This window comes from Ranitomeya imitator, chromosome 2 (assembly GCF_032444005.1).
Source record: "Ranitomeya imitator isolate aRanImi1 chromosome 2, aRanImi1.pri, whole genome shotgun sequence".
Taxonomy (NCBI): domain Eukaryota; kingdom Metazoa; phylum Chordata; class Amphibia; order Anura; family Dendrobatidae; genus Ranitomeya; species Ranitomeya imitator.
In genome coordinates this window covers 103,692,949-103,717,304 of record NC_091283.1, presented here as the reverse complement: position 1 = coordinate 103,717,304, position 24,356 = coordinate 103,692,949, and the positions used below count along the sequence as shown (strand labels likewise).

General features: G+C 47.0%; 1 protein-coding gene across 1 annotated transcript in view; it reads right to left on the bottom strand.

Annotated features, from left to right (window-relative positions):
* SLC25A43 (solute carrier family 25 member 43) overlaps nt 1-24,356 on the bottom strand; it is a 59,166-nt gene that overhangs the window by 20,558 nt on the left and 14,252 nt on the right. The window contains exons 2-3 of the mRNA XM_069747092.1: nt 16,716-16,957; nt 704-876 (exon numbers count right to left, since the gene is read on the bottom strand). Of these exons, the coding sequence (XP_069603193.1) occupies nt 704-876; nt 16,716-16,957 (415 nt within the window). The remainder of the gene's footprint in view (nt 1-703; nt 877-16,715; nt 16,958-24,356) is intronic.

Genomic DNA, 24,356 nt, shown 5'->3' with positions numbered 1-24,356 from the left:
AAGCAGGGGATACTGCCATCAGACGTACTATTCCATCCGACAGCAGAAAGGGGTTAAATACCAAAAAATATAAAATTTGTTAGGTTCCCTTTTAAAAAAAAAAAAAAACGTCACCCCCAATATCGAAGGTGATCTAAACCCACCGGCATCAGGGGCTTATCTACAGCATTACAGAATTCTGTAGAGAAGCCCCTGATGCCGGTGGGCTTAGCCCATCTTCGATTTTGGGAGTGACAGGTTCCATTTAAGCCCTAACAGAGAAAAAAAATAATAATAAATATATTGTATATAAAGCATATCCCCCATATAAAATCATCCAGATGACACCACTAATTGTAATCCAGTAAAAATCTATGTCATTACATATATCACGTAACTTAGCTATTGTACCTTTTGGTCTTTGGAGGCTTGTATGATGAAGGGAGATTCATTACCATTGAAGGTTTTTAGGTGGACTGTGAATAAATCTACATACATAAGGGGGAATACACAGATTACACCTCGCCAGTCACTAGGGGAGAGGATATTACTGCCACTCTTGACACCCAGACACAATAAGACCCTGCGCCTATGCTTGGTCTGCACAGTCCTGTTCTGACAGACTCCCTTTAACTATGGCGTTGGGCAGACTTCGGCCAACATTTGTCCTACCTGTTTTCTGGACTGAAAATGTTTCTTTCACAAGTTGAAGAAATGAACTTACCTGCATTTTTCTCTTGACAGTTTCAAAAGGAAAAGACATCGTCTGTGCCACTCCAGCGGCAAGGCATCCATTCACAAAGTTCTGAGCGGCAGATAAACGTACACTGGGCTCCTTCCAAATCTTATCCAAGCTGATATTCATGAAGAAAAGTCCGGCTGAAAACGGAACAGCTCCTACAACAATCATTTGACATGCTTTTACTGCGGCAAGTACAAAATACACATAAAAAGACAATGCAGTAAAATTCTCGATTGGTAGTAATGATATTACCACTCTAAGGGTACCGTCACACTAAAACGACGCTGCAGCGATACGACAACGATGTCGATCGCTGCAGCGTCGCTGTGTGGTCACTGGAGAGCTGTCACACAGACCGCTCTCCAGCGACCAACGATTCCGAAGTCCCCTGGTAACCAGGGTAAACATCGGGTTACTAAGCGCAGGGCCGCGCTTAGTAACCCGAGGTTTACCCTGGTTACCAGCGTAAACGTAAAAAACCAAACATTACATATTTACCTTCCTTGTCTGTCCTCCGGCGCTGTGCTTTCCTCTGCACTGTCAGCGCCGGTCAGCCGTAAAGCAGAGCGGTGAAGTCACCGCTGTGCTTTCCGGCTGGCCGGCGCTCACAGCCAGTGCAGAGAAGCACAGCGCTGGAGGACAGACACAGAAGGTAAGTATATCCTTACGATCTCGCTGTGTGACACGCTACTGCGATCAGGGACCCCGCTGAGAATCGTACGTCGTAGCAGATCGTCTGAAACTTTATTTCGTCGCTGGATCTCCCGCTGACATCTCTGAATCGGCGTGTGTGCGCAGATTCAGCGATGTCTTCACTGGTAACCAGGGTAAACATTGGGTTACTAAGCGCAGGGCCGCACTTAGTAACCCGATGTTTACCCTGGTTACCAGCGTAAACGTAAAAAAAACAAATACTACATACTTACATTCCGTGTCTGCCCTCCGGCGCTCTGCTTCTCTGCACTGGCTGTGAGCGCCGGCCAGCCAGAAAGCACAGCGGTGACATCACCGCTCTGCTTTACGGCTGACCGGCGCTGAAAGTGCAGAGGAAAGCACAGCGCCGGAGGACAGACACGGAAGGTAAGTATGTAATGTTTGTTTTTTTTACGTTTACGCTGGTAACCAGGGTAAACATCGGGTTACTAAGCGCGGCCCTGCGCTTAGTAACCCAATGTTTACCCTGGTTACCCCAGGGGACTTCGGGATCGTTGGTCGCTGGAGAGCGGTCTGTGTGACAGCTCTCCAGCGACCAAACAGCGACGCTGCAGCGATCGACATCGTTGTCGTATCGCTGCAGCGTCATTTCAGTGTGACGGTACCCTAAGAGTTTCAGTAATCCTTGGGGCTTACACATCATGGGTGCTACACAGATACGATTTTTGGAGTTTACCCTATACGTTTTGCACTGTGTATTAGGAGCAGAGTACCCCTTTGACATCATCTTGTCAGTCGCAGGTGGGCTCAAACAATTTTCCCTCCGTGTGTAGCTTCAGTAGCATAAATTATTACTTTTAGAGCATTGCTGCATAGTTGTTGTAGATCGACCACAATGTATGTAGATCTACTCATTTAATACTATAAGCAAGCTGAAAATATACGGTATGTTATAGAAAGAGGACAAAGTTTCTTCAGAGTGCCATCTGTTTTTTTTTATTGTATGTGAAAAAAAACAAAAAACAAAAAAAAACACGAAGAAATATACCTATCTACACAGGGGAACAATTTGAAAAACATTTTCTGTTGAGTTAGGTTTTTGAGCTGATTTATACTAAAATTGGCATGCTGATTCCAAAAATGTAGTCAGTTTTTTTCTAGCACGCCAAGTTTTTGCTACACAACTTACCTGCCAGAGAAGCACAATTGCACTGATATCTGTAATAAGACTTGTTATCTGATTACAATTCGACTCATATAGAGCTACGTGGCAACTTGTAAGAGTAGTCACAACTTTATCATGCCTATTTATTATATATTTCATTTTTTGTTCATATTTGTACTATTTAATAAAAAAAAAACACTTTTTATGTACAGTAGTTTACATAGTTTTGAGAAGACAAAAATCCTATAGTTCAAAAACTTGACGTGATAGAGAAAAACTGAGATCATTTCTGGATTCAGCATCCAAAAATTAATTAAGAACAGTTGTCTGACCTAACTCTTAAAAAATTGTGTTCCTCAGTGTAATGCATAAAAAAAAATAAATTCGGAAGTCTTCCAAGTACTGTCTAATTTTATTCACAGACCCACAGACTTGCATTGAAAATATTGATCCTTGATTCGACACCAGGATTAATGAGACAAGTTTCAATGCGGACCACTGTATCCAAAGAGGCAAACATATACAGTACAGACCAAAAGTTTGGACACACCTTCTCATTTAAAGATTTTTCTGTATTTTCATGACTATGAAAATTGTACATTCACACTGAAGGCATCAAAACTATGAATTAACACATGTGGAATTATATACTTAACAAAAAAGTGTGAAACAACTGAAAATATGTCTTATATTCTAGGTTCTTCAAAGTAGCCACCTTTTGCTTTGATGACTGCTTTGCACACTCTTGGCATTCTCTTGATGAGCTTCAGGAGGTAGTCACCGGGAATGGTTTTCACTTCACAGGTGTGCCCTGTCAGGTTTAATAAGTGGGATTTCTTGCCTTATAAATGGGGTTGGGACCATCAGTTGTGTTGAGCAGAAGTCTGGTAGATACACAGCTGTTAGTCCTACTGAATAGACTGTTAGAATTTGTATTATGGCAAGAAAAAAGCAGCTAAGTAAAGAAAAACGAGTGACCATCATTACTTTAAGAAATGAAGGTCAGTCAGACCGAAAAATTGGGAGTCACCAGCCTCAGAAATTGCAGGTTAACATCAGCTCAGATTAGAGACCAGGTCAATGCCACACAAAGTTCTAAACAAATCGTACGCAATTGTCAGAGGGATTATTCATATACAGCTCACAGATATCCACCCTATATTAAAAATATCAACCTTTATTTAAACCTTAATAAATATAAACAACACACCAAACACCACAAGAAAGGAAAAGAACCAGGGGTGTGCCTACCCCTACACTGGCCTAACTTCACCTACCTATTTGCGGAGGTTGGCACCCTAAAACCTGCGCAGTGGCGCCCCCGCTCCTCGATGGCTCTCCCTGCTCACCCTATTGGGCCCTATAGTGGCAGGGGGTGAGGAAGATGATGAATAAGCTGGTGAGAAAGAAGAAGAGGTATGTATGCAGTATTTATCTAAATAGATGTATAAATTGGTAGTGAAATAACTTAGATTGGTACTTTGATGAAAAAACTAGATTGAAATTGTAGTTATTCTCAGGAAGCTTAGCTAATATGGTTTAATACAATGGCTAAACTAATATCCTAATAGAGCTACTAGACTATAGTTGTAGATGCCTAAACACTATATAATCAGTTCTACTCTATAATCGATTTATTCAAATAGGAATCTCTTTGTTGTACTGGATGTGACAGGACACCTATAAGATATTCTTTATAAGAAGATAATTATACTTTTACTACCCCCTAGCAAATCCTAGTATAAAGGGTGATTTTAGAATGTATATAGAAGAAAATGTTCTACATATCCTGCTCTGTCCAATATGTACAGAAAAAAACAGAGTAACTACACCCTACCAATCTAGATTTATCTCAATTATAGTGATATTAGTACACATATGTAGGCCTACATATACTAATATCACTATAATTGAGATACATCTAGGCCTACATATGTGTACTAATATCACTATAATTGAGATACATCTAGATTGGTAGGGTGTAGTTACTCTGTTTTTTTCTGTACATATTGGACAGAGCAGGATATGTAGAACATTTTCTTCTATATACATTCTAAAATCACCCTTTATACTAGGATTTGCTAGGGGGTAGTAAAAGTATAATTATCTTCTTATAAAGAATATCTTATAGGTGTCCTGTCACATCCAGTACAACAAAGAGATTCCTATTTGAATAAATCGATTATAGAGTAGAACTGATTATATAGTGTTTAGGCATCTACAACTATAGTCTAGTAGCTCTATTAGGATATTAGTTTAGCCATTGTATTAAACCATATTAGCTAAGCTTCCTGAGAATAACTACAATTTCAATCTAGTTTTTTCATCAAAGTACCAATCTAAGTTATTTCACTACCAATTTATACATCTATTTAGATAAATACTGCATACATACCTCTTTTTCTTTCTCACCAGCTTATTCATCATCTTCCTCACCCCCTGCCACTATAGGGCCCAATAGGGTGAGCAGGGAGAGCCGTCGAGGAGCGGGGGCGCCACTGCGCAGGTTTTAGGGTGCCAACCTCCGCAAATAGGTAGGTGAAGTTAGGCCAGTGTAGGGGTAGGCACACCCCTGGTTCTTTTCCTTTCTTGTGGTGTTTGGTGTGTTGTTTATATTTATTAAGGTTTAAATAAAGGTTGATATTTTTAATATAGGGTGGATATCTGTGAGCCACACAAAGTTCTAGCAGCAGACACATCTCTACAACAACTAAAGGTACCGTCACATTAAGCGACGCTGCAGTGATCTAGACAACGATGTTGATCGCTGCAGCGTCACTGTTTGGTCGCTGGAGAGCTGTCACACAGACAGCTCTCCAGCGACCAACGATGCCGAAGTCCCCGGGTAACCAGGGTAAACATCGGGTTACTAAGCGCAGGGCCGCGCTTAGTAACCCGATGTTTACCCTGGTTACCATTGTAAAAGTTAAAAAAAACAAAAAAAAACAAAACACTACATACTTACATTTCGGTGTCTGGTCACGTCCCTCGCCTTCAGCTTCCCGCACTGACTGAGCGCCAGCCGTAAAGCACAGCGGTGACGTCACCGCTGTGCTTTGCTTTATGGCCGGCCGGCGCTCACAGTCAGTGCGGGAAGCTGAAGGCGAGGGACATGACCAGACACCGGAATGTAAGTATGTAGTGTTTTTTTTTTTTACTTTTACAATGGTAACCAGGGTAAACATCGGGTTACTAAGCGCGGCCCTGCGCTTAGTAACCTGATGTTTACCCTAGTTACCAGTGAAGACATCGCTGAATTGGCGTCACACACGCCGATTCAGCGATGTCAGCGGGAGATCCAGTGACGAAATAAAGTCCTGGACTTTCCCCAGTGACCAACGATCTCCCAGCAGGAGCCTGATCGTTGGTCGCTGTCACGCATAACGATTTCGTTAACGATATCGTTGCTACGTCACAAAAAGCAACAATATCGTTAACGATATCGTTATGTGTGACGGTACCTTTAGGCCGGGATCACACATGTGAGAAACACGTCTATGTCTCGCATGTGAAATCCAAGCTCTGGAGCCGGCACTCCACAGAGGAGCGTGTGGCCGCATAGCAACACATGGAGCCGCACGCTCCGCTCTGGAGTGCCGGCGCCAGAGCTTGGATTTCACATGCGAGACACGGACATGTTTCTCGCATGTGTGATCCTGGCCTTAAGAGGAGACTTTGTGCAGCAGGCCTTCATGGTAAAATAGCTGCTAGGAAACCACTGGTAAGGACAGGCAACAAGCAGAAGAGACTTGTTTGGGTTAAAGAACACAAGGAATGGACATTAGACCAGTGGAAATATGTGCTTTGGTCTGAGGAGTCCAAATTTGAGATCTTTGGTTCCAACCACCGTGTCTTTGTGCGACGCAGAAAAGTTGAACAGATAGATTCTACATGCCTGGTTCCCACCGTGAAGCATGGAGGAGGAGGATGTTTGATGGTGTGGGGATGCTTTGCTGGCGACACTGCTGGGTATTTATTCAAAATTGAAGGCATACTGAACCAGCATGGCTACCACAGCATCTTGCAGCGGCATGCTATTTCATCCGGTTTGCGTTTAGTTGGACCATCATTTATTTTTCAACAGGACAATGACCCCAAACACACCTCCAGGCTGTGCAAGGGCTATTTGACCAAGAAGGAGAGTGATGGGGTACTACGCCAGATGACCTGGCCTCCACAGTCACCAGACCTGAACCCAATCGAGATGGTTTGGGGTAAGCTGGACCACAGAGTGAAGGCAAAAGGGCCAACAAGTGCTAAGCATCTCTGGGAACTCCTTCAAGATTGTTGGAAGACCATTCCCGGTGACTACCTCTTGAAAATCATCAAGAGAATGCCAAGAGTGTGCAAAGCAGTCATCAAAGCAAAAGGTGGCTACTTTGAAGAACCTAGAATATAAGACATAAAAAATAGAATTATTCTTACCGTTAATTCGGTTTCTAGGAACCTTCCACGACGGCATATGGAGGTTGTCTCTTTGCCCTAATGGGGAACAGGAAACACAGAGAGGTTTAAAAGGACCTCCCACCTCCCAGTGACTTACAACTGAAACCATAGCACCGGTTTACCTTCTGAATCCCAGAACTAGTCCAGGAATATGTATCGGGTGGGAAATTAGTGCCGTCGTGGAAGGTTCCTAGAAACCGAATTAACGGTAAGAATAATTATATTTTCTCTAGTCACCTTCCACGACGGCATATGGAGGAATACCAACTAATTTGGCACTAGGGAGGGACAACGGCCTGGAGAACTTTACGGCCGAAGACTAAGTCCTTATTGGACAATACATCTAATCTGTAATGTTTAGAGAAGGTATGAAGTGAAGACCACGTTGCTGCCCTGCAGATCTGCTCTGGGGATGCACCTGCTCTTTCTGCCCAGGAGACTGACGTAGATCTTGTTGAATGGGCCTTGATCCCTACTGGAGGTATTTTGTTTTGAGCAAGGTAGGCTTCCGTTATAGCCTTTTTGATCCATGTAGCAATGGTATTTTTAGCTACATTTTTACCCTTATTTTGCCCAGAGAGATGGACAAAGAGGTTATGATCGATTCTGAAAGCATGGGTCTGATCTAAGTATTGCAGCAGAATACGTCGGACATCCAGAGTGTTAAATCTTCTTTCTTCCGAATTTGCAGGATTATGGCAAAAGGTCGGTAGAACAATCTCTTGGGAACGATGAAAGTCAGAGACTACCTTCGGAAGAAAAGAAGGATCTAGACGAAGTACTATTGAGTCATCTCTCACTAGAAGATACGGCTCTCTTATAGATAAGGCTTGTAGTTCACCCACTCTTCTAGCCGAAGTTATGGCTACCAAAAACACAGTTTTATAGGCAAGATTTTGAAGAGAGCAGGAGGACAAAGGTTCAAAAGGCGGGCCTGTAAGACCTTGGAGCACCACATTAAGATCCCATGGGGGAACTATGATCTGTTTTCTAGGATTCATCCTAGTTGCTGATGTTAAGAACCTTTTGATCCAGCGATCACCTGCTAGATCTTGATCAAAAAAGGAACTAAGTGCCGAGACCTGGACCTTGAGAGTACTGGGTCTAAGACCCATTTCTAAGCCTTTTTGTAAAAAATCTAAAATGTTAGGTATATTGGGCTTGAGAGGGTCTGGAAGGTTAGACAAACAAAACGACAAAAATTTTTCCAGATTTTGTTGTAGATGGCGTTGGTTACTGGCTTTCTCGATTTTTGGAGAGTAGCTATGACAGGGTCCGATAGTCCTTTTGCTTTCAAGACTTGGGCTTCAGTAACCACGCCGCTAAGTTCCATTTCTGAGGGTCTGCGTGGAGAATAGGACCCTGAGAGAGGAGATTGTTTTTTAGAGGTAACATTACCGGTCCATCCACTTGTAGTTGGATGATCAAGTTGAACCAACTTCTTTTGGGCCAAAAAGGAGCTATCAGGATAGTCGGGGTCCCTTCTATTCGTATCTTCCTTAGAACCTTTGCAAGGATTGGGATTGGCGGAAATGCATAGGCAAGCTGGAAGTGCCAATCTTGGACTAGGGCATCCACTCCTCTGGGATTGCCTCTTGGGTTCAAGGAAAAAAAAGGTTTTGACTTTTGCGTTCTGGTGAGAGGCAAAGAGGTCGACCTCTGGAAGACCCCACTTTTGTACTAGCATGTTGAACGTTTGAAGATCCAGGCTCCATTCGCCAGGAAGAATGTCCTGGCGACTCAGGTAGTCTGCTTGAAAATTTGCAGTCCCTTTTAGGTGAATTGCCGTCAGGGACAGTAAGTGTTTTTCGGCCCAATAAAAAATTCGAGCGGAGATCTTTTTCAGACTGAGGAATTTTGTACTGCCCTGGTGCTTGATATGAGCCTCCGTGGTCATATTGTCCGAATAGATCTGGACATGTTGACCAGAAATCTGACGGCTTGCTGCTAACAGGGCCTCTTCCACAGCTTTGAGCTCTCTGAAATTTGACGATTTCTCGCTGATTGACTGGTTCCAAAGACCTTGGTAAGGAACGTGATTTATTATGGCTCCCCAGCCCCTCCTGCTGGCATCTGTCTTGATCGTGGTTAGCGGAAGCTGAATCCAGCTCACACCCTTCAGGAGGTTTCTGGAATTCATCCACCATGTTAAGGATGCTTTCACTCGACCGGGTGTGTGAATCCTTTTTGTTAGAGTGCCAGGTCGACCATCCCACCTGTCCAGAATGTGGGTTTGGAGAATTCTCGAGTGAGCTTGAGCCCAAGCCACCGATTGTATGCAGGCTGTCATGGAGCCTAAGAGAGACATTCCTTCTCGAAGAGTAGGAAATCTCGTCTCCTTGAATCTTCTGACTTTTGCTACTAATGATAGCCTGTGATCGTCTGGGAGAAAGGACATCTGTTTTGTTGAGTCCAGAACTACACCCAAGAACTTTCTGGTTTTTGAGGGTTGAAGCTGAGACTTCTTCATGTTTGGAATCCAACCCAGAGACTTCAATATCTCCAAAGTGGTTGACACATGGGACATCAGGGTCATCTCGGTGGGGGCTACTATCAGGAGATCGTCCAGGTAGGGCACTATACAGACACCTTGACTCCGGATAAATGACACTGCCTCTGCCATGATCTTGGAGAATACTCTTGGTGCTGAGGAAATGCCGAAGGGAAGGACTCCAAACTGATAGTGCTCCACTCGATGACTCCCCTGTATCGCAAACCTGAGGTATTTTCTGTGTCTCGGGTGGATAGGAATGTGAAAATATGCATCCTTTAGGTCGATGGTTGCCATAAAGGAGTGATGTCCTATCATAGGAATTGCAGATCTTACTGACTCCATCTTGAACTTGCGATATTTCACATGTTGGTTTAGACCTTTTAGGTTTATAATAATTCGTACATCCCCTGAGGGTTTGGGTACTAAGAATAGCCGGGAATAATGTCCTTTTCCCTGTTCCAGATGTGGAACTGGGGAGATCACATTTGATTCCATAAGATCCCTGAGACCCAATGTCAACAAATTGTGATCTCTTGAGGTCGGAAGGGTAGTAACTTTTAGACCCTGAGGGGGGGGGGGGGAAGGTATTAACTCGATCAATAGGCCCTCCTTGATGACATTGAGGACCCAGTGGGAACTGGTGATATTTTCCCACTGACCCACATATTTTGAGAGTCTCCCCCTACCGGGTCGGAGTCATTGCTTGTCCTGTTGGGACTGTTGCTGCTGCTGCTGGGGGACAAAAATATTTTTCCCTCTACCCTTTGCGTAACTCCACCTGCCGGTTTTGCCTTTCCCTCTTGCTTGAGGGGGCTGAGACTGTGGGGCACGAAAAAACCGTTTCCTCGGTTGTTTTTGCTCCGGGAGTGCCTTTTTCTTGTCAGTAGCCTTGTCAAGAATATCGTCTAAGGCCGGGCCGAAAACATAATCTCCCTTAAAGGGTATAGCACACAACTTGGCCTTTGAGATGATATCACCGCTCCATATTTTAAGCCAGAGGGCTCTTCTAGCAGAGTTGGAGAGTACAAGAGATCTGGCGGCCACTCTAACGGATTCTAGAGAAGCGTCAGCCAGAAACCCAGAGGCTCTATGCAGGATGGGAAGTGAATCTAATAATTCACCTTCTTGGGGTACCCTGAGATATATGAGACTCTAATTTCTCCAACCAGCAGGAGAGGGCCCTGGCAACACAAGTGGAAGCGACATTGGCCTTAAGGATAGACGTAGAAGTTTCCCAAGACTTTTTAGGAGGCTTTCAATCTTTCTGTCCATAGGATCCTTTAATTGAGAGGAATCCTCAAAAGGGAGTGCTGTTCTTTTGGCGACTCTAGCCACCTGCACATCAACTTTAGGAATGTCCAATTTGATCGTTTCACCCTCTAGAGGAAATCTATGCTTCATCTCTGAAGGGGTACTGAGGCGTTTCTCAGGCTGTTCTCATTCCTGATCAATCATACTAACAATGTTAGCGTGCACCGGGAACCCCACTCTCTTCTCCGATCTGAGCCCACCAAACATCTGATCCTGTATGGACTGTGGTTCATATTTCTCTTCTAGGCCCATAGTATTACGGACAGCAGATACTAGATCCTCAATGTAATCTGAGGAAAAGAGGTATTTCCTGACCTCAGCTTTAGGTGATACAGGATCTTCCCAGCCCACAGAAGAAGTATGGGAGAGGTCTGAATCAGAGTCCGATTCAACCACCTGAATTTTTCTCTTTTTAGCTGGGGAATGTGGTGGCGGAGGTGGAGGAGTAAAAGCTGCTAACGAAGATTGCACTTCCTGTTTTACTAAGGAGCGAATGTCATCCAGCAGAGATGGTTGCTCAGCTTTTACAATCCTGTCAGTACATGGCTGGCAGAGCTTTTTGTCCCAGTTAGGAGGGAATTTAGTAGAACAGACTGGGCACTTCTTTTTAATAGCGGCTTTAGGGGCAGACTTTTCTCCCTGAAACGGAAAGGGAGAGAGGAGTGAGGACACTAAACCCCCTATAGGTACTACCTCCCGGATCCTATCCCTGCAAAACACTCACTGTAGCAGGGGTAGCGCTGGCCTCCGCAGACGCAGGGCACAAGGAACCATCCATACTGGGGAAATAGCCTTACCTCAGTGGTGGTTCAGCAGGGTTTAAGAACGCTGTCCTGCACCTGCCTCCAGCAATCAAGAGTTCCCCCTCCCCCTCCAGGATCCATGTGAGGGGACGCCATTAGTCCGACACGCCGGCTGGCGATCCTGGAAGAACCGGCTTCCAGAGGTATGAAGGACCGGAAGTGACGCGCGAGACCGCCGACGTCACATCCGGAACGCCGAGCCGTCGATGGAGGGGGAGAACACCGGGCAGCTCATGGAGGAGCCCGGCGAGGGATCCCAGGCCTGCTTTGCCCTCGTGGGGGCGCGGGAAGGCCGGGAGGGGGTCCCGAGGCACCTGCAAGCAGGACGACTGGAGCAGCAAAAGGAGGAGGCGGAACGCGACCACAGCTGCCCGGCTCTGACAGGCAAAGCCTGCATAAAGGTACCGCAGTCGCCGGCCACTACAGCACCTGGAGACCTCTCCCTGTCCCATGGGGAACAGGAAAGACATTGGCAGGTGGGAGGTCCTTTTAAACCTCTCTGTGTTTCCTGTTCCCCATTAGGGCAAAGAGACAACCTCCATATGCCGTCGTGGAAGGTGACTAGAGAAAAAAGTGTGAAACAACTGAAATTAAGTATATAATTCCACATGTGTTAATTCATAGTTTTGATGCCTTCAGTGTGAATGTACAATTTTCATAGTCATGAAAATACAGAAAAATCTTTAAATGAGAAGGTGTCTCCAAACTTTTGGTCTGTACTGTACATATAAACAAACACACGAAAACAATGGTCCTGATTCATATAGAGCAGTGTTCCCCAACTCCGGTCCTCAAGAGCCACCAACAGGTCTTGTTTTCAGGATTTCCTTAGTATTGCACAAGTGATTGAATGCTTGCCTGTCCAGGTGATGCAATTATCACCTGTGCAATACTAAGGAAACCCTGAAAACAAGACCTGTTGGTGGCTCTTGAGGACCGGAGTTGGGGAACACTGATCTAGACAGACGACTTTCTTGCTAGTTGTCAGACACTCTGGATGCATGCCTCTTAATGAATCAGAAGCATCTGAAGAGTGGTGTGCACTTTGGTGCATCACGCCAGAAATGTTACTCCTGTTCCTTATTGTAAGGAACGGCACAGCTCGTCATGAACTAAACAAGCTTCCTTCCTCGCCATCACCGAAACCTGGCTCACCCCTTCTGACACAGCCTCTCCTGCTGCACTTTCGTATGGTGGCTTCCACCTTTCTCACACTCTCTGCCCCAGCAGCAAACATGGCAGAGGAGTTGGTTTTCTCCTGTCAGATACCTACTCCTTCACCCCAATTCCACTGCCACCCTCCCTTCCTTTGAGGTGCACTCTGTGCGCATCTACTCCCCCTCCAACTGGCTGTCATCTACCGCCCCCAGGGCCAGCCAACACCTTCTTTGACCACTTCACCACCTGGCTACTTCATTTCCTTTCCGCGGACATCCCCACTATCATCATGGGTGACTTCAACATCCCCATTGACACTTCCCTCTCAGGTGCCACTAAACTTCTATCTCTCACTTACTCCTTCGGCCTCACTCAATGGTCTTCTACAGCCACCCACAAAGATGGCCACACACTCGACCTCATCTTCACTCGCCTCTGCTCCCTATCTAACCTCCTAACTCACCTCTTCCTCTCTCTGACCACAAACTACTCACATTCTCTTCCCTCTCCACTCCATGTCTACAATCCCCACCCCACAAACTTTCACACCCTCGCAGAAATCTTAAACACCTTGACCTACACTCATTCTCTGAATCCCTCCTCCCTCTCACAGATATAAGTTCCTTACACAATGCGGATGACATTGCTGCTCTATATAACACCACAATAGCTGTAGCTTTGGAATCTGCTACCCCACTTACACATACCAAAGCTCGCAAAATCAACAGACAGCCCTGGCACACCAACCTGACCAAAGAACTGAGGCGAGCTTCCAGGGCTGCTGAGCGCAGATGGAAAAGATCCCACTCCAACGAGCACTTCATTGCATTCAAACAGTCCCTCACTACTTTCAAGACCACACTCGCCACAGCTAAACAAACCTACTTCTCATCACTCATATCCTCCCTGTCTCACAACCCTAAACAGTTATTCAACACCTTCAATTCTCTCCTCTGTCCCACAGCATCTCCTCCCTCCCCACTCATCTCAGCTGAAGACTTTGCCTCATTTTTCAAGCAGAAGATTGATAACATCAGAGACAGTTTTGGTCAACAACCCCCAGAGCCCTTCCTCCCGACTTCCCAGCCCTCCACCTCCAAAACCAACTTCTCCACCATTACAGAAGATCGACTTTCCACTCTACTCTCAAGATCACATCTCACCACCTGTGCACTTGACCCGATCCCATCCCACTTCATCCCAAACCTCACCACAGTCTTCATCCCAACCCTAACCCATCTCTTCAACCTATCACTAACTTGTGTTTTCCCCTCAAGCTTTAAACATGCCTTTATCACACCTATCCTCAAAAAGCCCTCTCTTGACCCATCCTCTGTATCTAGCTATCACCCTATATCACTTCTCCCCTATGCCTCCAAGCTACTGGAACAAAACGTCAACCTTGAACTGTCCTCCCATTTCTCTTCTTGCTCCCTCTTCGACCGCTTACAATCTGGCTTCCGGTCACACCACTCCACTGAAACTGCCCTAACTAAGGTCACCAATGACCTCTTAACCGCCAAGAGCAAGCTACACTACTCTGTCCTCCTCCTCCTGGACCTGTCGGCTGCCTTTGACATAGTGGACCATTCCCTATTATTACAGACCCCCTCATCCCTTGGCATCAGACTTGTCCCTATCCTGGATCTCATCATGCCTAACAGACCGGACATTCAGCGTCTCCCACTCACACACCACCTCCTCACCTCACATCTGTCGAGGTGTCCCACAAGGTTCAGTCCTAGGGCCCCTGCTCTTTTCCATTTACACCTTTGGCCTGGGACAGCTCATAGAATCTCATGGCTTTCAGTATCACCTCTATGCTGATGACACACAGATCTAAATCTCTGGACCAGATATCACCACCCTACTAACCAGAATCCCTCAATGTCTGTCCGCTATTTCATCCTTCTTCTCCACTAGATTTCTGAAACTTAACATGGACAAAACAGAATGCATCATCTTTCCCCCCCCATCAAACCTATCCATTACAGTAAATGGCTGCCTACTCTCCCCAGCCCCACAAGCTCGCTGCCTCGGGGTAATCCTTGACGCTGATCTCTCCTTCAAACCACATATCCAAGCCCTTGCCACTTCCTGCCGATTTCAACTCAAAAATATTTCACGAATCCGTTCATTCCTTAACCAAGAATCTGCAAAACCCTAGTCCATGCCCTCATCATCTCGCGCCTCGACTACTGTAACCTCCTGCTCTGTGGCCTCCCCTCGAACACTCTCGCACCCCTCCAATCTATTCTAATCTCTGCTGCCCGACTAATCCACCTGTCCCCCCACGCTATTCCCCAGCCTCTCTCCTCTGTCAATGCCTTCACTGGCTCCCCATTGCCCAAAGACTCCAGTACAAAACCCTAACCATGACATACAAAGCCATCCACAACCTGTCCCCTCCATACATCTGTGACCTTGTCTCCCGGTACAAGATCTCCTTCTCTACTCCCCTCTTATCTACTCTTCCCACAATCGTATACAAGATTTATCTTGCGTATCCCCCCTACTCTGGAACTCTCTACCACAACACATCAGACTCTCGCCTACCATCGAAACCTTCAAAAAGAGCCTTGAAGACCCACCTCTTCCGACAAGCCTATAACCTGCAGTAACCACCGATCGACCAAACCGCTGCTTGACCAGCTCTACCCTCGCCTACTGTATTCTCACCCATCCCTTGTAGATTGTGAGCCTTCGCGGGCAGGGTCCTCTCGTCTCCTGTACCAGTTATGACATGTATTGTATTGTACTTGTTTTTATTATGTATACCCCCCTTACATGTAAAGCACCATGGAATAAATGGCGCTATAACAAATATTATTATTATTAATAATAAGCTGTGGTCCCTTGCCCCCATCCATTTTGGCACAGCTGGGAGAACCTGGCATGTAAACACTAAGGCTACTTTCACACTAGTGTTGGTACGGGCCCGTCGCAGTGCGTCGGGCCGACGTACCGACGCATGCTGTGAAGTAAAGTCACAACGGGGGCAGCGGATGCAGTTTTACAACGCATCCGCTGCCCCATTGTAAGGTCCGGGGAGGAGGGGGCGGAGTTCCGGCCGCGCATGCGCGGTTGGAAAAAGCGGACCCGACGGACAAAAAAAAACGTTGCAAGCAACGTTTTTGTCCCGATGGACTGCAAAAACACGTTGCATGCGTTGCACGACGGATGCAACGTGTGGCAATGCGTCGCTAATGAAAGTCTATGGAGAAAAAAAACGTATCCTGCAGGCAGCTTTGCAGGATGCGTTTTTCTTCAAAACAACGCATTGTGACGTGCGTCGAACGACGCTAGTGTGAAAGTAGCCTTAAAGTCACAGAATTTGCGAATTTACAAAGGCATTTCACACCAGAATTCTGATGAACTTTTGAGCAGATTGCACAATTGAAAGCTATCCTGCTGTAATAAATCAGGGTCATTATATATTAGAATGTTGTGCAATAATCTGGTTAGCCTCAATGCACAGTGTGGATGCCCATATGTATGCCATATTACTGGTGCATGCACATGGCATTGCCATGTCAGACTTCTACAAGTCTGATCATGATAAATGCTTAAAGGGACTCTGTCACCTGAATTTGGAGGGAACAATCTTCAGCCATAGGGGCGGGTTTTTTGGGTGTTTGATTCACCCTTTCCTTACCCGCTGGCTGCAATATTGGATTGAAGTTCATTCTCTGTCCTCCATAGTACACGCCTGCGCAAGGCAAGATTGCCTTGTGCAGGCATGTACTACATATGACAGAGAATGAACTTCAATCCAATACTGCAGACAGCATGCAGCCGGCGGGTAAGGAAAGGGTGAATCAAACACCCGAAAACCCCAACCCTATGGTTGAAGATTTGTCACCTGAATTTGGAGGGAACGAGTCCCTTTAAAGAGAATGGATCTCAGCTGTGAAACGGCAATAATAATCATCAAAGCATGGTAGATCAGCTTTTACATCTTACCAAGAATTGAGAGGGACACCCCTCGATATAGAGAGCGGAATCCTTCCTGATAATACACACAACATAGAGCATGAATTATGCCTCTGTACACGGGTTCCATGCTGTTCTGCACAATAAGACGAGTCTTGATGACATCAGTCGGGTAGATTACAACAGCCGCCAACATTCCGGCCACGCTCCCAGCCACAATAGCTTGCCATTGTGCGATCTGCCCAAAGTCATCCATGAACAGTGCAGTTAACCTAGACAAAAAAAAAAAGTTACGTTGAGTCGTATGCTCACATTTATATGCACATGTATTTGCAGCAGACATTACTGCCCCTAAAATGTTTCTCTTCGTAGGAAAAGAGCTGCGTAAGGTAAAAGTTTATTCTTGTACTCATCTGAATAGGTGAAAAATGTTGGAAAAAAAAAAAAGCTGAAAGAATGGACGTGCTAAAGATTTCAAACTGCTTTCAACCTGTAAGAAGATAATAAGCATGTACATGGAATTTCAGAAATCTCATTCAATTTGCTGGTATAGCAAAATGCTGCACTTTTCATGGCAAAACTAAAAAACCATGCAACATCTGAACAAGCCCTTATAGTTTATACTCTTACAAGAATTCAATGTTCCTGGAAGCAGCTTTAGGAAACTGATCAATCCTAGTTAGGCCCCATTCACACCACTGAGTTTTATGAAATGTTCTATCCATTTTTGTGGATAAATAATGTCCCTTTTAGGCTATGTTCACACGTTCCTGATTTCCCTCCTTTTTTTTCAGGACTAAAAACCGCAGCTCTTGGCAGAAAACGCAGGTCCTTTTTTTGGTGCTTTTTTGGTGCGTTTTTTGATGCGTTTTTTGATGCAGTTTTCTATGCAGAGTCTGTGTGTTTTCTAGGAAGTTTTTTAGGGTTAAAATGGCTGAAAATACCCTAACCCTACCCCTATTCTAACCTTAGTGGAAAAAAAATTTTTTTTTAATTTTTTTATTGTCCCTACCTATGGGGGTGACAAAGGGGGGGGGGGGTCATTTACTATTATTTTTATTTTGATCACTGAGATATAACCTATCTCAGTGATCAAAATGCACTGTGGAACGAATCTGCCGGCCGGCAGATTCGGCGGGCGCACTGCGCATGCGCCCGCCATTTTGCAAGATGGCGGCGCCCAGGGAGAAGACGGCCGGACGGACACCGGGAGGCCCGGTAAGTATAAGGGGGGGAGATGAGGGCACGGGGGGGGGCGTCGGAGCAAGGGAGGGGTGGCATCGGAGCATGGGGGGGTGGGATTGGAGCACGGGGGGCAGCCACACTGCAGCGGTTCTGCACCACAAACCGCAGTAAAACCCGCAGATATATTTTTCATCTGCGGGTTTTACTGCGGGTTTGACCTCACAATGGAGGTCAATGGGTGCAGAACCGCTGCAGTTCCGCAAAAAGAAGTGACATGGTACTTCTTTTTTACCGCGGCTATTCAGCGCGGCTTTTTCCGCGATTTTCCGCAATGTGGGCACAGCAGTTCCTGTTTTCCATAGGGTACATTGTAATGTACCCTGCATGGAAAACAGCTGCGGACCCGCAGCGGGAAAATCGCGGCGATTCCGCATGAAAAAAAGGATGGTGTGAACATGGCCTTATAGTCTATAAACTTTTTCACATTTTTTAAAATTACAGACAGCAGCATTTAAGTGGGACAATCTGGAGGAGGACGTATTTACTTGTACATCGTCCTCAATGCACCCGGACATGAATGCAAGGTGTCGATGGGATACCATGGGGGCCAAACGAAGGGCCCATCACCGATATCTTGGTGCTCTTATGAAGCCCAGCCATTGAGCTTTAGAGGAGAGTGGGGCTTCCAGTGCAGCATCCTAAGGCTATGTGCACACATAGCGGATTAGCCTTAGGAATTTCTGGTGCGGATTCTGCATGTCTTCGCAGAAAACGCAGCTGCGGATTTGTCGCGTTTTTTGTGCGGTTCTGCGGATTCTCAGCATTTTTTTTACCCCTTCGGATTTCTATAATGAAACTGGTACAAAAATGCTGCAGATCTGCAAAAAAGAAGTGACATGCTACTTCTTTTAATCCGCAGCGTTACCGCATGGAATTTTCCGCACCATCTGCACAGAGATTTTTTTTTTCTCATTGATTTACATTGTACTGTAAATCAATTGCGGATCTGCAGCGTTTCTGCACCGCAAAAAACGCTGCAGATCCGCAGAAAATCCGCAACGTGTGCACATACCCTTCGAACGCTATTAACCTGCAGATTAACCCCATATCCGCAGGTGTAACGGGGGTCTACCAAGCTGGGGTACCTCTTTCAGTACCACCCTCATATTTCAGTAGGTCCACTCTGCTTTGGCTGGGGTCTGAATGAAGGACGCTGGCTGGAATTGCTTGGTTACATGGGCGCATATAAAAGATCACTGCTTCTCCACGTATTTCCAGTCTGACAACACTTTACTCACAGGACACAGAATATCACACAGATACAGAGGGCAGGCCAATAGACAAGCCGCAGGCCAGACATACATTACAATAGCCGCAGCCTGCCGATATTTACTGTGGGAATTACAAAGGTGGGGGGGGCGGACAAAAGGGGAATATCGTGTCCCCTCTGCCCAGGGGCGTAGGCTGTGGGCTGATGCATTAGGGACATGCATCTCACATGGAACCTATTATACATACATATAACTGTACAACATATTCTGGGTGCTGAGTGGTTCCGTAACACAGCTCCCCTTTTCAGCGACGCGATCGGCATACACAGTCTGATCCTTAACGGATTGGTTCGGGGATGACCGAAGTTTATGAGGTTGGTACAAATTCCGTTTGTCGACTTAGTCCATCGGCGTTACCGTTTTGATTGCCGGGTCTGTAGTGGATGGTGAAGTCCAGAGGTTGTAGGGCTGAACTCCCTCGCAGCAATCTGGCGTTGTCTCCGGAGACCCGATTAAGCCAGACTAGGGGATTATGGTACGTTAGGAGGGAAAACTGTCGTCCATACAAATATGGTGGCAACTTTTTTGAGTGCCCATACTACCGCCAGGCATTACTTCTTGATGGCCGCATAGCTTACTTCACGGGGCAGTAGTTTCCGACTCAGGTAAGCTACCGCGTGTTCTTGGCCGTCCGGCCCAACTTAGCTCAGTACTGCCCCCAAACCAAACATAGAAGAGTCTGTGTGAACAAGGAAACGTTTAGTTGGATTGGGTGCGGCCAATACAGGGGTATTGGTGAGGGCGTCCTTTAGTTGGCGGAAGTCTTCCTCACACTCTGGGGTCCAGGTTACCTGGCGGGGTTGGTTCTTACGGGTCAGATCAGTGAGGGGCTTGGCCACGCTGCTGTAATTGGGAACGAATTTCCTGTAATACCCTGCTGTCCCTCGAAATGCCATGACCTGGGTTTTAGTGCGTGGGGTGGGCCATTTGGCTATGGCCTCAATCTTGGCTGGTTCTGGTCGCTGTTTCCCACTTCCCACCCAATGCCCTAAATACTGAACCTCTACTTTGCCCACGTGACACTTGTTTGGGTTCAGGGTGATTCCGGCCTTGTGGATCCTGTCCAATACTATCTCTAGGTGATTTAGATGCTCTTCCCATGTCGCACTGTAGATGGCGATGTCGTCCAGGTAGGCACAAGCATAGTCCTGGAGACCATCCAGAAGCCGGTCAGCCAGCCTCTGGAAGGTCGCCTGGGCATTCTTCATCCCGAATGGCATAACTCGAAACTGGAATAAGCCGAACAGGGTGACAAATGCCGACTTGGGAATAGCGTCAGGACTAAGGGGAATCTGCCAGTAGCCTTTGCATATAATCGATAGTGGTCAAATACTTTGCTTCCGCCAGCCGGTCTAACAACTCATCCACACGCGGCACGGGATATGCATCCGTCACTGTTTTCTCATTGAGCTTACAATAGTCTACACAAAACCGTGTAGTCCAATCCTTCTTGGGCACTAACACTACAGGGGATGCCCAGGGACTGACTCTTCAATGACCCCTAAACGCAACATCTCTTGTATCTCTTGTCGCATCCCCTCTCGTACAGACTCAAAGACGCGAAAGGGGTTTTGTCGCAGGGGGGGTCTGATCCTGGGTCTCAACCTTGTGTTGTGCTAGGCGAGTGTACCCTGGTCTCCCCAAAAACATCCTCTGTCGCTGCCTCAACAACTCCTCCGCCTGCTGTCTCTCCCGGGGGCCTAGGTCTTCACCCAAGTGTACCTGGTCCCATGTTTTAAACTGAGTCCTTTCCCCTAAGACATCCGGCAAGGGAAGTCCGGCTAAATTCTCTGCTTCAGGTGCACAGATGGCCACTACCTCTTCAGGGCGCTCCCGGTAGGGCTTCAGTATATTCATGTGGAACATGCGGATAACCCTGGGGTCGTCACAATCGGCGACATTATAGGTGGTGTCGGCTATTTTCCTCACTACCTGATAGAGCCCACTAGGCAGAACAAGTTCCAAGCTGCATGGCAGGGGCCCTAACACCAGGACCTTCTGTCCTATTTCCAAGGTGCGCTCTCTGGCCCTCCGATCGTACCATACGTGCTCTCGCCGCTGGGTCACCTGCGTGTTCTCACGTACAGCCTGGGTCAGCACCTGTAGGCGGTCCCGGAATTCCAGCACATAGGGTACAATAGGTACCCCTTCTATGATGCCCTCCCCTTCCCAGTGTTCTAGCACTAAGTCTAAGGGTTCCCTTACCAGTCTCCCGTATACCAGCTCGAACAGGGAGAACCCCGTGGATTCTTGGTGCACCTCCCCATAGGCAGACAGGAGGTGTGGCAAGAATTTCTCCAAGTCCCGGTAGGTCCTGGTAAAAGTCCCAGTGAGTTGTTTTAACGTCCCGTTAAAGCGTTCACACAACCCATTGGTTTGCCGGTGGTACAGGGCGCTTCTAATGGACTTTACGCCGCACAGCTTCCACAGTCGGTCACCTCTTCTGTAAACTGGGTACGCTGGTCCGAGATAATCTCCCGGGGAAATCCAACCCGTGAGAAAACCTGGAGCAGGGCAGCCGCCACCATCTCTGCCAGTATGTTAGGTAACGCAACCGCCTCTGGATACCGTGTGGCATAATCTACCACTGTCAATATATACCTTTTCCCTGACGGAATGGGTTTGGCTAACGGCCCTATCAGATCGACCGCTACTCAGCTAATTGGTTCCTCCACAATTGGGAGGGGGCGTAATTTGGCCTTGCATCGATCTCCCCTCTTGCCAATGCGCTGGCAACTGTCACAGGTCTGGCAGTACTGACGAACATCATAGGTTTTCCCCGGCCAAAAGAAGTTTCGTGTCAGACGATGCCTGGTGCGACTGACACCAAAGTGCCCTGCCAAGGGTATGTCATGAGAGATTCGCAGTAACTCCTGCCTATACTTCTTGGGAACTACCAGCTGTCGTTTTATAGTGGGGCTCGTCCCTGTTTGGTGCTGCTCTGTGATCCGGAAGAGGAGTGCATCCATACAAACTGTTCCCCTTCCAGTACCCCTCTCCCCTCCTGTGCCTTCCCGCGATATCCCTCCAATGAAGGATCCTCAAGTAACTCCCTCTTAAATTCATCTGGGGTGGCCAAAGAAATGCGTCTGGCTATGGGAATACGTGTAGAGCTGAGATGTCTTACCTGGGCCTCCTCCGAGTGTGATTCCCCCTGCGCAGCTCGAGCTTGTCTCCGGGTGATCACAGGATATGTCTCAGCCAGAGGGGCAACCGAGAAGGCAGACAATATGGGCCCCAAGTCAGTTCCCAGCAAGACGTCTGCAGGCAAATTCTCCATCAAGCCGACCTCAACAAGGCTATCCCCAACTCCCCAGTTCAGGTGAATCCTGGCAGTGATGTATAGCTCCCCCTGCTACACGGACTGCCACTGTCCGGTCCGTCTTCTCTTGATCCCGGACAAGATGAGGCTTCACAAGGGTCAAAGTTGCCCCGTAATCTCTTAGTCTCTGCATACGTTTCCCATTAACCCACACGACCTGTCGATGCCGTTGTCGATTATCTGACCCGGGCTGCCTGCACGGGGTCTACTTCATGCAGCACTTCCTCCATCTCTTCCACCCCTTGGTTAGTCGTAGCCCCCAATGCAGTGTCAGCTTCGCCTTGGTAGCAGTGTACAGCAGCGCGGCTGAAGGTAACTGTTCCCGCCTTTGGCCACTGGGTATGCGGAGTCCGGTTGGTACATTGTCTTTGCAGGTGGCCCAGCTGACGGCAGGTGTGGCATCGCACCCCAGGGGAACTGTGGTAGGCCGGGTTTCTAGCTGGTCCCCCTACAATCTTCGGTGCTTTGGGGCCCTCCAGGTCCATGGGCGGACCCCTAGTGACCATCTTTGATCCGGACAACTGAGGCCTCCAGGCATCATGATGTTCATCGGCCAGACGAGCGGCTTCCTCAAGAGTCGTTGGCCGCCTGTCCCGAAGCCATTCCTGTGTCTCGGGGGTTAGTCCATTAAATGTTCTAACAAGAAGAGCTGGAGGACGTCCTCCTTAGTGGTTGCTTGGCTCCCTTGTACCCACTGTAGCAGTGACTGCCGTAATTTACAGGCCCATTCAGCGTGGGTATCGGTTACGCGTTTTATAAGTCCCAATAACTCCAAAAGATAACGCTAAGCGAAGCAAAAATAGAAATCATATAAACTTTATTAATTACCAAGATAAAAACATGTATACCATCCATATAAAATAGGGGAAAACCAAAGTGCAGGAACAACCGGCGGGTATGGCTAGAAAAGTGGCAAAATGGATAGAGATAGAGTTACCTCCAAAGTATCAATATCACTTTAATGAATATAAACACCTGCTGAAAAATCATGTATATATAACTCACAATTCACCTGACGCGGCAGCTGACAGCGATCATGCACTACATGGATCCAAAAAGTGCATGTGTATCATAACATTTAGTATAGCCACAAATGTGCAAAATCGCAAGATATATAGGTTAAAATATAAGGTGCTAGATTACCGCCATCCACAGCGTCAGGGAATATGACCATGTAACCACAGTGTATACAAGAAGGAACATAATTACCTAATGGAAGCCACCAGCCAGGGACCCACGACACGCATTTTGCTAAGGAAAGCTTCGTCCAGGGGTTTTATAAGTCCGCGGAACTTTTGGCGGTACGCCTCTGGTGTCAGCGCATACCAGGCCAAGATCACTTCTTTGATCCGCTCATAGTCCATACAGTCCTCATCAGGTACCGTGCGATAGGCGTCCGCTGCCCGGCCTGTCAGCTTGCTGGCCAGAATCTGAACCTGTTCCTCCGGCTTCACTTGATGAAGGGCACACTGCCTCTCAAAGTCCTGCAGAAAGCCATCAATGTCTTCCTCTGCCTCCCCCAACTGCCGGAAGGCATCATACTGGATCTTTTTGTGGCTTACTGTTGAAGGTACCTGGTCGGAGGAAAGAGCTCCCCCTGCTCGCTGACTCTCCTCTCTGCCATCTCCATCTTGGCCAGCTCTATCCTGGCCCGCTCGGCCATCTTTTCCTTCAGATCAGTATGCACATCAGCCATCACCTCTCGTATGATCTCTACTGCAGGGTTTGGGCCATAGAACGCCAGTTTGTTCTTTACCTCCCTCTGGAATTCAGTCTCCTCCACGTTCACATTGGGGGGCACTGCACTGTCGTGTTCCATGATGGCTGCTATCA